This window comes from Argiope bruennichi, chromosome 6 (assembly GCF_947563725.1).
Source record: "Argiope bruennichi chromosome 6, qqArgBrue1.1, whole genome shotgun sequence".
In the NCBI taxonomy this organism is placed as follows: domain Eukaryota; kingdom Metazoa; phylum Arthropoda; class Arachnida; order Araneae; family Araneidae; genus Argiope; species Argiope bruennichi.
Genome location: NC_079156.1, coordinates 112,620,865 through 112,634,981, shown reverse-complemented (window position 1 = coordinate 112,634,981; position 14,117 = coordinate 112,620,865). Strand labels below are relative to the sequence as shown.

At 26.9% G+C, this 14,117-nt stretch overlaps 1 protein-coding gene across 1 annotated transcript in view; it reads left to right on the top strand.

The window, feature by feature from the left end:
- Positions 1-10,763: 10,763 nt before the first annotated feature.
- LOC129971070 (nose resistant to fluoxetine protein 6-like) overlaps positions 10,764-14,117 on the top strand; it is a 96,165-nt gene continuing 92,811 nt past the window's right edge. Inside the window, exon 1 of the mRNA XM_056084541.1 lies at positions 10,764-11,140. Within this exon, the coding sequence (XP_055940516.1) occupies positions 10,816-11,140 (325 nt within the window). The 5' untranslated portion in view covers positions 10,764-10,815. The remainder of the gene's footprint in view (positions 11,141-14,117) is intronic.

The following is a 14,117-nucleotide window of genomic DNA, read 5'->3' as shown; positions in this document are numbered from 1 at the left end:
TTGTCCATGATTCTTTATACAAAATATTTTTAAGCTTTAAATTGTTATTAATATTAAAATTCTGTTATTTTAATAACCTAATATATGTTGTATTCTTCATATGCATGTCCTATTTTGATGAAGTCAAGTCCCATCATATCACAATGCAATTAAAAGCATAATTTACTGAGTAATTCTATCTTGTCCTTTTCAGTACGAGAATTTTATCTTCTTATTCCTCGTCTATACAGAGCAGATAATAAACAGACTCTTTAGCTTTCAGGATTGGAAGAAAATCATACAATCAAATATTTGATGAAACAGTAAAAATGGTTTACATTTTCTTGAATAATAAAATGTATTGTTGTATATTATGCAATAAATAAATAATATTTTTAAGAAATTGTCAAAATTCAGGGAAAAAATTGGAACTGACAGTATTCTTAAAATGATTTTTTTATATGATGTGAAGACTATTTTTTGTACAACAATAGCTTTAGGAATTATGAAAAAATGCCAAACATTTTGCTTTGATTTTTAATGAAAATTTTTAAAAAATTGTTCTAGAATACATATATCTTCCTTTTGAAGTATATTTGCACCAAATTTGTTATCTTTAGAACAAATGATCTAACAAAGGAATTTCACATATTTCCTTTGTTAGTAGCAAAGATAAGCTTCCACAATGTAATTTGAATGATAAATGAGCTTTTATTTCTAAAATTAAGAAATCTCAACTTTAATTCTGAGTCAGGCATTCAGTATCTTGCTATGTGCACCATACTTGCTATTATTTCAAAAATATAGTTTACTATATAATTAAGCATGGTAATCTGTCAGATCTCAATTTTTTTTTTTTTTTGTAATGTCTGTATGTTTAATTTTTTACTGTCAAATGTCTGTAATATATCTATTTTCGTGTTTATTATTCTTATTCTAGCAGACTTTATAAAAACTGATAGATAAGTTAGAAATAAGAGAAACAAAGTAGCTTTAATTATATTATTACTGAAATTTTAAATTCATCCCAGATTATTAAAGTAGCTACAAATTAGTATAAATTAACTTTGACACACACACACACACAAAGAACTTATATATAGAGAGATCCAAGCATTAAGGAATAAAATAGAAAACAAAAATTTTGAATTTAGTAAATTCAATTGAAATTCTTAATCAGATTCATCATTCAAATGATTTTGTTCTGACAATCAATTTTGTATTTTATTTTACTATGTTCTAAATGTAAATAAGCACTATAATATGATTGATTTAATATACAATTTAGCCAATAAGTACAATTTAACTGTCTACTTTTATTGATTTTGATGAGGGCAGCACGCTTTTTTATGAAATATATTTTCATGAGATGAAAATAGAATCATTTTCAGATGATAACATTGTCAAGCTCGTATTGAGGAAAAATGTAAGCCAATATTCTAGTTTGTACTTCTTTGTCAGCAATGAGTTAGCGAATTTCTCAAGAGAAACTCAATGGCATTTTAATCTTTATTTATTTATTCTTTTTTGCCAGTAAATACAATTTTACATTGTAATGCATAAATATAATGTCTTAGTAATGTTTAGCATCCTGTAAAGAATCACCAGTAGCCATTTGTTGCTTATTTTGGGCATTGTACGATTAATTGATCTTGTCAAGACAATTATTTCCACCCTTAGATATCTTATAAAATTAATTTTTATTATTAATTTTATTAGATATCTTATAAAATTAAATTTGATTATGGATTTTTTTACTTTCTCATACAGAAAGAGAGAGTATTGTAAACATCAAAAAATTCCAAGTAAAAAGAATCTCTGTCCAGCTTTATCATCTAAAAAATTTTATCTACAGTTTTATCATCATAATTTTATTCAAATTACTTATATTATATTTATACTTTATTTTGTTTAACCATGAAGTATTAAAAAAACCTCTTACCAGAGGGATGTTGTTTCTTTCTTTTGCTTTTCATATAAGAATCGGTGTCTTTAGTAAAACATTTGAATAAATCTTATTTGTGCACAACATATTTATTCTAACACTAAGAATTTATTGAAACTATGAAGATAAAAAGCATTTGATAAAAGTACTTCCAAAAAGCCTAATCTTTCATTGACAAAATAATAAATCCATCCTGAAACTAGTTTATCTAAAACATCATTCAATCAAAATAATCTATGTATTTAAGATAAATAAAAGAATCGGCCCCCAACCTCAACTATTCGTTCGATTTCACCAATTTTTATTTCGTATGAGAGCTTATAACTCGTAGATATGTTATCATTGGTGGTCTGTCTTTTTCAATTTCTTGAAAACTGAGAAAGAATCTATTTTATTCTTACAAAATTGATGGATGAAAAGACAAACAGATTTGTCATAAATGGGTGTCGTCCAAAATTTAATAGAAATTGCAGATTGAATATTGAATATGCAATCTGAATGCCAAATTTCATATCTTAGTGTTTTTATTGTATTCGTTGGTTGCTAGGAATAATTCTGGAAACGTATTTCTTGGACAAAAGGAAGTTTGAAATATGGAGATTCATCTAAATCTCAATTTCAACTTTTAAATTTTTTTTTTTTTTTTTTTTTTTTTTTTTTTAGATTGCAATATTTTCTTTTTGTGCACTTACAATACGATAAATAACAGTAATTGTCAGGGAAAGACGATTTTGTTTCTTTTAGAGAAAAATTTACTTTCTCACAAAAGGCGTATATTATGGGAAAGTATTTTTATCATCAAAAATTTTCATTTCATGATTTCAAGACGAATTTCCACATTTCACATCTCCTTGACTCAGAAATTTTCATCGCTTCAATTATGTTCGTCTATGAATTTAATAATACAAAAAGTCTTTGAACTAGAAGATGAAGGAAATTCATTATGTAGTCTTTTCATTGAATTTGAAGATTTCTATAAAATGTTGGACAAAATTCATCCTAACAGTTATCTGTTTGCCCATTCGAGTACAAACGAATTATTTCACTTAAAAATTATGATGCTAAATTAATAAAATTTGATAACAGTTTTATTATATGTTGGCTAAATCTGTATCCAATTTGAACCAAATCTGATAAAAGTTTGTGTATCGGTCTATATATTCGAATACATATAAATGTAACAATTCAAAAATGGAAAGCATTTTATAGATATTTCTACAGAACTTATTCTGTAGATATTTCTATAGAAAGCATTCCATGCTATTTCTAGGGCCGCAGTGGACTGATGGTAGGACTCGACTTCGGAACCGGAGGGTTTCTGGTTTGAGATCGAATGACCGTTGTGTAAGCTGTCCTTATGCGCGTTAAATCCGTCAAGGCCAAACGTGCCGACGGTTTGATACGGAAGCTTAGAAAGGAGGTGCCAGCTCAGGTGTCGTCCTCATGATCTGACCGTGGTTTAAAAATGCGAGGTCCGTCTTAAAATAGTCCTATTGTTGTTACGTTACGGGACGTTAATATAACTAAAACTAAATTAAAAAGCTAAACCATACAGTTTCTGTAGAAATTACGAATCGTCAATGAAGCATTTTATTTCAATTTACTGCTTTAACAATAAAATAGCGAATTCAACCCTGTTTTAATAACAGAGGAGGATACGATGAGGAATAAAATAGTGAATTCAACCTTTTTTTTTAACAACAGAGGTGGAGAAAGGATTCATTGGGTGTGAGCTTGCATGTGAGGATACGTTATTATTAATTTTTTCATCTTTTTCTTTTTTGGATGTTGATGTTAGAACAAAAGCTTCAATTGCTTTCCTCTCGCTGAAGATATTAATTTTTGGATAAATTCAAAGGGACATTACCGATTGATCCATGTGAAATTTTATTTGGAAAATTCTTTACTCATTTTAACATTGTGCTCAACAGATAATTGTTTCAAAAAATTTGAATTTTATAGCCAAATATGACTCTTGCGCCAATCAACTAACCAACCAACTTTGATTTTTATCTAAAATATGGAGGTGAAAATTCTAGAAAAGTTTAGCAAGCGAATATTAGATTATCTCAGAACCCTTTCCCAGGTGACAGCATAAAATAAAAGGTTTGGTTTGGTTTGATGGAGTTTATTGGCGCAAGATCCATTTATGATTAAACTGCGCTAAACATATGGTGAGAGTTGATCTTATTTTAAAAGTTTGTTTCTAAATTGCCTCATTTTCCAGGACCTGTCAACCTGTAAAATCTGCTAAAAGTAGTCAATGGTAAAATCCAATCTAAAAGTTATTAAAGAATCATATCAAAAAGTAAAATCCAATAATTTAAAACAATAAAAAGATAGAGATAAGAAACTTTATGAAGAATGCCTTTTAATTTGATGTAGGGAAAGCAGCGATTTCGTTGATTATTAAATTGGGGGCATAAAACAAAAGGAGTGGCAGGGGATTTTTTCAACATTTGCCGATCAGAATAAAAAATCGAGGCTCTAATTTCAGTAAATGAGCTCTTAGATTAATTATCTTTTCGAGTGCATTCAATATTTTTTGCATTTTTGCAAGAAAATTAATCTTCTTTTCTAAAGAGATAAACTAATCTAAAGAGATGCTTCTTTTATTGTCAAACATAAAATAAAATAAAATGTGCTTTAGTAAGATTTTGCTCCAAAGCAATGTTAGAACTGTAATAAATAAATAAATAATCCGTTTGTCTATTTTGACTTAACCCTGAAGCAAAATGCCCACCCCTGTCATTGGCAAAGAGAAATGAGTGATAAGGAAACGGAAGAAGGAGCTTAAAGAAAGTGATATGAAAGAAGTTTCATTTATGATTTGTGCACCCACCGAAGCAGAAAAAAATCCAACTTTATTTTAAAAACATGTTTTAAAAAAAAGTTTTTACCGTCTGCTAGTTTTTCTAAAGGAGTGAACAACAATAGCACATCGATATTTATCCGTAATTCTATTAAAAGAATAATGGTTTGAAATAATCATGAAACTAAAAAATAGAAAAGGAATAGTTATGAGTGTTCTTAGATTCTAAGCGTTTCATTTCAATTCACAAATTATCAGTTACTATTAAATACTTTTAAAATAATTGTCTGTAAAATTTTTTCAATAATAATACTAGGAATACACTTTATTACTAGCGTCGTCTTAGTTGACCAGCTGGTTTGCCGTGATTATTGGTTATATTTGATTTCAATCGTTTAAATATAACTTCATGTCCATGGTTCTACCAAATTGTCTGACTTTAATGACGTTTTATTTTAATTATCTTACTTAAGTTCCATTTATAGTTTACAAAATTTTTTTTAATGGAATCCAGTTCTATCACGGTACATTTAAAAACGTAAATGTGTGGTTTATCTATTTCTAAATTTGCGATATTGTGTGCCATTTTATTTATTTTTGTTCCTACGGAAAACTGAACTACTCAATAGATTTTCTACCAAATGTTTTATTCAGATATTGTAAAGTATACGGAAGATTTTTGAAAAAATATCAAGATAATGAATTTAATAATTAATTTCTGATTAATTAAAAACTATATTTTCATTGTGCAAACAAACATGTCGGCATTTGTTTTACATTATTGGTTTAAAAGAATATTTCTTTAAATCTGTAATTTGTTTTGAGATTTTCAGTAACTTAAAACTTGATTCAAAGATACATGCATATGCTTTCGTACGTGCTTTTAACGGTCGATGTAGATTGAAATTTGCTCTTGAAAATGGCAGCCTTTTTATGTTAATTTGTCATATGTGTAAGATGCAGCGGATAAAGTTAAAATATTTTTTTAAATTTTCTTTGAAACTTATCAATTATGTATGGTAAAAAATTAGTTTTATGTGGTTCTTAAAAGTCATTTGTAACGCTAGCAGTTTTTTGAGAAACTGCAGATCAATTCGGTCCAACATAATTTCTCATTTCAATTAAAATAAAATTGCAAAAAATGACAAAAGATGTTGTGTATTGTAATAATTATGTAAAAAGAATTCTTCTGCATTAAAAATCTTATACACATGCACATGCCATTATAATTTTTTGCTTTAGTACTTCGAAATTTTCTCACTAATACTGGAGAACAAAAAATGGATGTCTGTGGCGATTAACTGAATTTGATGAGTGAAAAACTTTAAATTTATTTCGTCGTGAGCAATGTACGTATATAAGCTAATCTTCAATGAAATCGATTCATATGAAGTCACATTTGCATGTTATTGATAAGTGACAGTTACATGAATTGTATAAATAATCTAATATCTAACTTCACATTGTCTTCTCACATTGATCTCTGGCTTAGCATCTTTTTTTCTCCTCCAAAATTAAATTGATGCAATACATTTGAAATGCATAATGTAAATATGAACTGGTTCCATTTTTTAAATTTTAAAACAGTAACACTCCTTTCAGTTTCATATTTAAAAAAAAAAACAATAAAGTTATTGTATAAACTTTTTAGTGAAATAGAATCTGTTTGGCAAAATGAATTTGTTGTCAATCTATCGCAGTTTTCATTCACTATATATACAAATGAAAAATGTGACGAATAAAAAGAGATTACTGGACATCGTTCGTCAACTTAAAATATTGCAATTCTTGAGAAGGAATGCAGTTAATTAATCGGCTTGATAAAAAACAACACTGCCCACAAAAATTAAATTTTTAAGATAATCTACTTATATATTTAAAGATTCCTTTATATCAAAAAGTTGTAATTCTGCTTCTGTTTATAATAAGAGGCAATTTTGTAATGATGATAGATCAGAAGTTATGTTTTCTTAATACACGAGATTTTGCATATAATGTTTAATATTGAAACGGCAAAATAATAATAGAACTGAAAGACACAGAATGCATATGTAATTTCTTTTAATTTGTGCATTTATTTATGCATAATTCTTTTTTCGATTCAAAAGCATTTTAAAATGCTCTTTTAAATTTGTTTTTATTAAATAGATTCATGATTGTGCTTTATATCATGAAAGACTCTTTTCGTTGTACTTTTAAGTACTTTCCTCATTCTTTAAATAATTTACATGTCAATTTTGAAATCAATTTACTAATTAGTCAACAGTTGCGAACTGATTTGAAATTTATATTAGGTCAAGTGAGTTAATTTAGTTGGTTTTAATTATGTTACTCATTAGGATATGAAACTAATTCTGTTAGACATTTTTTATAACTGTAATAGCTCATGAGTTATTATTACATTTCGGCGTAGTTTATCATAACTTGTTCTGGTAAAATATTTAAACGTTGTATTAACTTGAACTAGAACACGAATCTTTTTGAAATATTTACACACATATATACAAAAAAGGATTATTCTAAATGAACTCCCAAAAATATTTCAATGAGAATACCCTAACATCGAAACTTCGTGCATTACGTCTATAGAAAGTGTGTAAAAGCAAGGATTGGTTAGTGGTAGACATTTGGTTCAAATTGAAAGTACTAGCATAATAGTGCTAGATGCTAATTAGTTATTTAAGCTAAAAATATTATGCTATAATTTATATTTATAGATTTTTATCAGAAAAAATAGTAGATAAAAATTAAACTATCTAAAGATATTTTGATGCGTTTTTGTGTAGATTTGATTTGTTAGTTTTGTGTAGATTTTTTTAGATTTGTTAGTCGATTTTTTAAAAAATATAGGATGTTTGATTTAGTTTAAAACGTCCTCTATTTAAATAAAAAATAGGATATTTTAAAATTTCTGATCTCTCAAAATTGGGATGTATTTCTTTACTAGCCACTTTTGGCGGTTAATAAAGAAATAAATTGCTGGCCATGCTTTTATCAACTCTTGGTTTACCAAGAATATTCATTATGATTTTTTTTTCTATTAAATCTCTTATGCATAACTTGATATTCATAATTTCTTTAACAAAACTTTTTTTAATTATCAAATTGTGGGAAACATTACTTTAATTTCTCTATTTTAATAGCTTTTGAGTTTCGCTACTTTAATAGCTTCAAACTTTCTCTATTGACTGTGCACATGAAACCTTCCAAATTGAGATGAGAAGCAAGATATGATAGTGACATTAGGAACTTAAGAGTCCGGAGGTCTAAGCTATTTCAAATTGCATGTTGTCTTTTGAACTGATGAAAATTCACTTTCTGATTTCTTATGTAAACTGCTCAGTATCTCTCATTCTAACAGAATCCTTTTTCTTTAACTTTCAGCATCAGAAGAAAATTACGAAATTAAATATTTCGCGAAACAATAAAATGCTTGAATTTCGTTCAACAGTAAATTCTATAAATGAAAATTATAGAAAAAAATATTTAAAATCTGCCGAAATTATGGAAAAATTTGTTTAATAATTAAATTAGTATTATTAAGCAACGGAAATGGTCACCCAAAAACTTTCTCGTATACTTTTTAATAAATTTGTCGTACCAGAGAACGCTATAAAATATATAACAATTGGCGTACAATAGTTACGAAATATTAACTTTTTGCGCAAATGCAGCATTATTACAGAATCCATCGTATTATCATCGAGTTATTTAGCGATGAATCCCTGGCATGGGGTTAATAGTATCTGAAAATCGAATTTGAGTTTTAGACATATTTTTCTTAGCTGATTGAAACAAAAATTTGACACAAAATTACACTTGTAGTCGGAAAATCCCCCACCTAAATTTGATATACTGCGTCTTTGAGTTATGACGTTTGCATGTTTCCGAAAGTACAGACCGACAGACGGTCAATCCTTTGTTGTATTTGACACAAAATTTGATAGTTGTCTAGACAACAGGTGTTAATTCTGTGTATTGAATTTGTAATTTATGCTCTCTTGATTTTTCAGAGCGGATTTTGCTCAAAATTTGATGCAAAGACCGTATACCAAATTTCATCCATCTAGATCAAAGTGTTTTTGAGTTATCTTTGTTACAGACAGACAGGCGAATATTTTCCAAAAATGTGTTTCTCGAACAGGGAGATCTAAAACTGGAGATTCTTTAGAATTTTGAGTTCGAATTTTTTAATGATTACTCTATTTTCTCTATACTACGTATACCAGAAAGTAAGAATACAATTGTTTGAAACAACGACTCAAGCACAAGTGTTCTTTAAGGTGTACGTACAAACTAGAAGATTTTTTTTTAAATTTTAACTTTAAAAATCCAGTTTTTTCACAGTAGATCATTAATATATGTTTAAACTCATTTCAGTGAGAAAAAACCATATTACACTAATTATTAATTAATTAAATAATATTTAATGAACTAATTAGCCTATTTTTTGAAACATGATATCTTAAATTCTAATTTGTACAGACACACAATTCTAGTTGAAAATTATGCCCACTATTAGTCTTCATGTTATCTGCCACAATTAAGTTATAAAAATATTTTTCCTTAATAATTGTTTATATATTCAATATATTTTTTTAATAATTGTTTCATCAACAATGAATAAAAAAGCGGGATTTTTTTTTCTGTAATTTTAACTTTTAAACAGCTATTAAAAATTTATTTCTATAAATATAACTTTGATTGAGGCACAAAACATCCACTGTTTCATACAGATTATTCTGATATATAAATATTGGTCAATTCCCTGCTGAGTTATGATTGTTTGAATGAACCAACATACTGAAAAAAATATCATTCTTCATAAAATTAGTTTAAAAAATACCGAAACTAGAGTTTTTAGTGATAGTACCTCAAGAAAAATAATTATAGCTCGAGAAATATTCCGAATATTGACAACATCTTGGTATCGTTTGAAAGCTAAAGGGCCAGAGAATATTTTGAAGCAATAAAAAATATTCGATATTTTGAACGATTTTCGAAGTTTCAAGTGTTTACGTACACCTTAATATAAATAATTTTCATTCATCGAGTTAAAATTATGAATAACACATGAAATTTAATTGACTTTTGCCATTTAATGATTTATTGATCAACTTCGTATCAGGACTCTGCGTTTTACATAATCAAGTTCTCTATAGAAAGTTAGGCTACTTTTTTTTAAATATATATTCAATCGACTCATACTGTTCATTCATCATATTAATCTAGTCCTGTCAATTAGCTTTGATGTGTTATCTCTTATTCAAACAAATGAAAACACTATTTTAATTAATATTTGCACAATATAGAGCATTCTTATTAGTTAGAAATAAGAAAGTAAGTAAAAATGGATAAAATCAGTTCAATTATTTTAATTGAGGATATTGTCAAGTTTTATATTGAGAACCTCTTGTAAATAAAATGCTATGGGGTAGAGGGAACAGGTGACCATAGATGACATTCCTAGAAGAAATTATCTCAAAATTTTCAAATGAAAGCTAAATAAATTATCTACTTTGAAAATAATTTCAAGTTATATTTTTAATAATTATAATTTTTTTTCATATAGGAAATCTGGTTAGAAATGTATCGCAAAGTTTTAAATATGAATTAATATAGAAATAATTTTTTTTTTCAAGAATAGAGTTTTTAGGAGATAATAGTTGGAGTTCAAACAACTCAATCTATCGAGTAAAAGAATCGTAATCTGAATTCGAATTGCGTATTTACAGGTAAAATATGGGATACGTTATTGGCTACGAAACCCAGATACAGCTGACAAATGCAGGAAAAAAAGTAAGAAGAGTTGCAAAACGCCGGTGGTTAAGGAGGAAAAAAAAAAAATTGAAACAATAATAAATGCGATTCGAAAATCGAGCGAAAAACTTTCGTCTGTAATGAGTTTCGTTTTCGTATCTTCTCTTTCCTAATTGGCCCCATCGGTCACATGGTCAGTGACGTCGACGCAGAAGTGGAGCAAATTTTAAGAGAAAATGGTTCCTACATAAGAAGACCACACTTCTGGTCATTACGAACCGCGATTTTTTAGATGAGAGATCATTTTTAAGGAAGAATCATGGGCGGTCAGTGGAAAGTGATTCTTTCTGCCGTTTTTCTGGTAATAGCTTATGGAACCGTTTCGGCTACAAGAGTAAAACGGCAAAATGAAGAGATGTCCGAAATCGAAAAAATTCTTGAAAATCCCGATCATCCGGAATATATTTATGCAAGCTGGAATAACACGGACAAAAAATTAGCAGAAAGTGTCGAACAGATGATGAAAAAACTTATGCCCATGGTTATAAGGAGTAGCTCGAGTGTTGAGTTGTCTGGACCATGCATGTCTGCTATGTTCAAGATGCTGATGGGGATGAGACAAGGGAAACTGTGGCCCTATCTTAGTAAGGACTTTAAACTACTTTTTAGATATATTTTAAGTCATTTAAAGAATTTTAGGAGTTTCATTTAAAAACTGTTAACAATATTAAGATCCTTTCAAGTTTTTTAATGTAATCAAATACAATTTTTGAAATAATATTATTAAAATAGTGTACAATTTCATAATGCACACAATGCAATTTAAATTATACAATATTACAATTTACATTGAGTCTTAATTTTACCCTTTTGCTTATGAAATTGGGATTTTATTCTTTATCGTTAATCGAGTTGCTAAATAATTTACCATGTTTCAGAATTTTAATTTTAGTAAAAAAAGAAACATTAAAAATGCTTTTATTTTCAATTGTTCTGTAAAATATTTAATGCAAGTATTACATTTTTAGCAAAAATATGCAACAGGTAGATCATATCTGATCTATAGTTTCAAATATACTATGAATGCTAAGCATATATAAAACACCACGCTATTGAGAAAAAGGTAGATTTTGATATGGATTTAAAATAATTGATGAAACCACAGTTATAGGATACTTAAAATTATTTTTAATGCAACAATACATACCACATATTTAGATAACTATCGATATATATTATTACCACAGTTACAGAATAAAGTCATTTTTAATGGAAGAATATATACTACTTATTTAAATAATTATTGATATAAAATATTAAGAAAAAAGAGCTGCATTTATTATAAAAAGGAATTTACATATTTATAAAGTTTTATTTTCTCGGAGACCTGGAGTTCGAACTACTTTTGATGAAGCGCAACAAAAAATATAAAAGCTATTTAAATAAATAAATATATATTAAAGTATTTTTTATTTGAAATTAAATCGTAAGGATTGTTATTAAGTTAATGCTAAATGTATATTTATAATTCGTCACAAAAAATGAGAATTTTGGATTTTGTTCATTCAAAATATTTTAAATTTATTTTTGAAATAAACAGAACTTTTCTGAAAGATATTATTTTCATTTAAAAAGTAATTTTTTTAAAATTAAATTTAATAGACTGAAAGGAATTTTAAGATAAAAATAAAAGGATTAATACGTTTTTAAAGACAGTAAAGTTTAAAATAAAAAAAGATTAAAAAATGGATTAAAAACTATAGAAGGAAAAGGCCTTTCTTACATTTATGGATTGCTAAAGTGTCATTTATATTTTAAAATATCAAAACCATTATAATATATATATATTTATAAAAATAAATTATTTTTGTTGAAATACGTTTATTGGAGCTTGAGTTAGCTTTATATGTTTATGGAGCATTTTTTTACTTGCATTAGATGCATTACTTGCATTTGATGCATTACTTGCATTAGATTGCTTATTTTCTTCTAAAAACGCAACTCCGCGAGTAGCGATTAATTTTTATTGCAATTGTTGCTGTAAAAATGTTTTAAAAACGTGTTTTTTAATTAAAAGTAAATTAAGGATGAATTTTCCTGTATTTTATAATAAGGAAATTTTCGACTACCAAAACTGAATCTCGAGGTAATTCGAAATACATTATAAAACAGTTTCAGAGTCTTAATTTAGTTTCTTTTACGTTTCTATCAAACTCGGAAATTTGATTTTTGTTTCTATTCTAAAATCAGAACTATTAGAAGTCTTATTTTGAAGGAAAGACTAATAATTTCTCAATTGTACTTTCTAATGATTTTAAACATTTCTTATTTTTCATTCAGCTTTTTACAGTTGAGGTTTGTTTTATTTAATTAAATTTCTTCAAAGATATTCTCCCTAAAAAAGTGCTCCAGAAAAAAGTTTTAATTCAGAATTTTTTTTTAAAAAAATTCAGATTTATTAGATTTATTTTTAGGATCAGCTTGTCTGCCAGGAATATTGGTTTTAATTTAATTTCAGTCACATCACCTATGTAAATTCGTAGTTCCTGATACCGTTAACAAGATGTTTTTAAGCATTAGAGTATTGCATTCATTATAGTCATGTCAATTTAATAGCCTTACTCCAGTTTTGTTTATTGCTTACATAAAACGTCCAAATAGAATAAAGTCTCGTGACATCAGTGTGTTATTGAAAACATAACTATCCAATTTCGTATATCTTCTAAATGTTTTGGCGCTGTAATTTGATTTTTTTTATTGCTTATGCAAACTAAAATGGATATTAATGAAAATTCTTCATTCATCCTTTCAACTATGAAAGAAAATCACTTGATTAAATATTCGATTAAACAATGAAAATGATCTGAATTTCCTTGTAATAATGAAATCTTTCGTTAAAAGCAAAAAAATATTAGAAAAAAATGTCACGCCAATTTAATTGACGCCATTAAACGTGCACTCGTAATTTCTTTTACTATTTGTAGAGGAAGTAACAGAGATTTACACATTTCTCAGAAGATAGTTGCAAATGAAATTTTGAAAAACACAAACTTTTCAAAGCACACATTGCTTATAAAAGAATATTTTATTTTTGCAATTAAAATAAAACAGGTAACTTTAATTATTGGTAAAACACAAAATCTTTGAAATTCTGGATTCTTTGATATTTACTTTTCAGCATATTTATAAGCAAAAATAAATAATAAATAAACAGCGTTAATAAGAGAAATAAAAATTTTGGAAGGTATTAAAAGACCTATACTATACCTACTACACTATATTGAGCTCAAAAGTCACAGTTAAAGAAAGCAGTGGAAATTCTATACAACAAAAAACAAATGGGGGAAATAACAAAAATTGGAAATATGTTTGAATATCCATTGAATGAATTTCAAACGATTAATATGCAATTTCTAAATAATATGTCATGTAGCACAATTTTTTAAAAATTTTAGCTTTGTTAATTAAATTTTCAAAGCATTTTTTTATCAATTTTAAGGCCTTTTTTTAAATTAAAAAAAATTAAAATATTTTTAATTATATATATATATATATATATATATATATATATATATATATATATATATACATAATTTCTTTATAGAATTAATATAGTATATG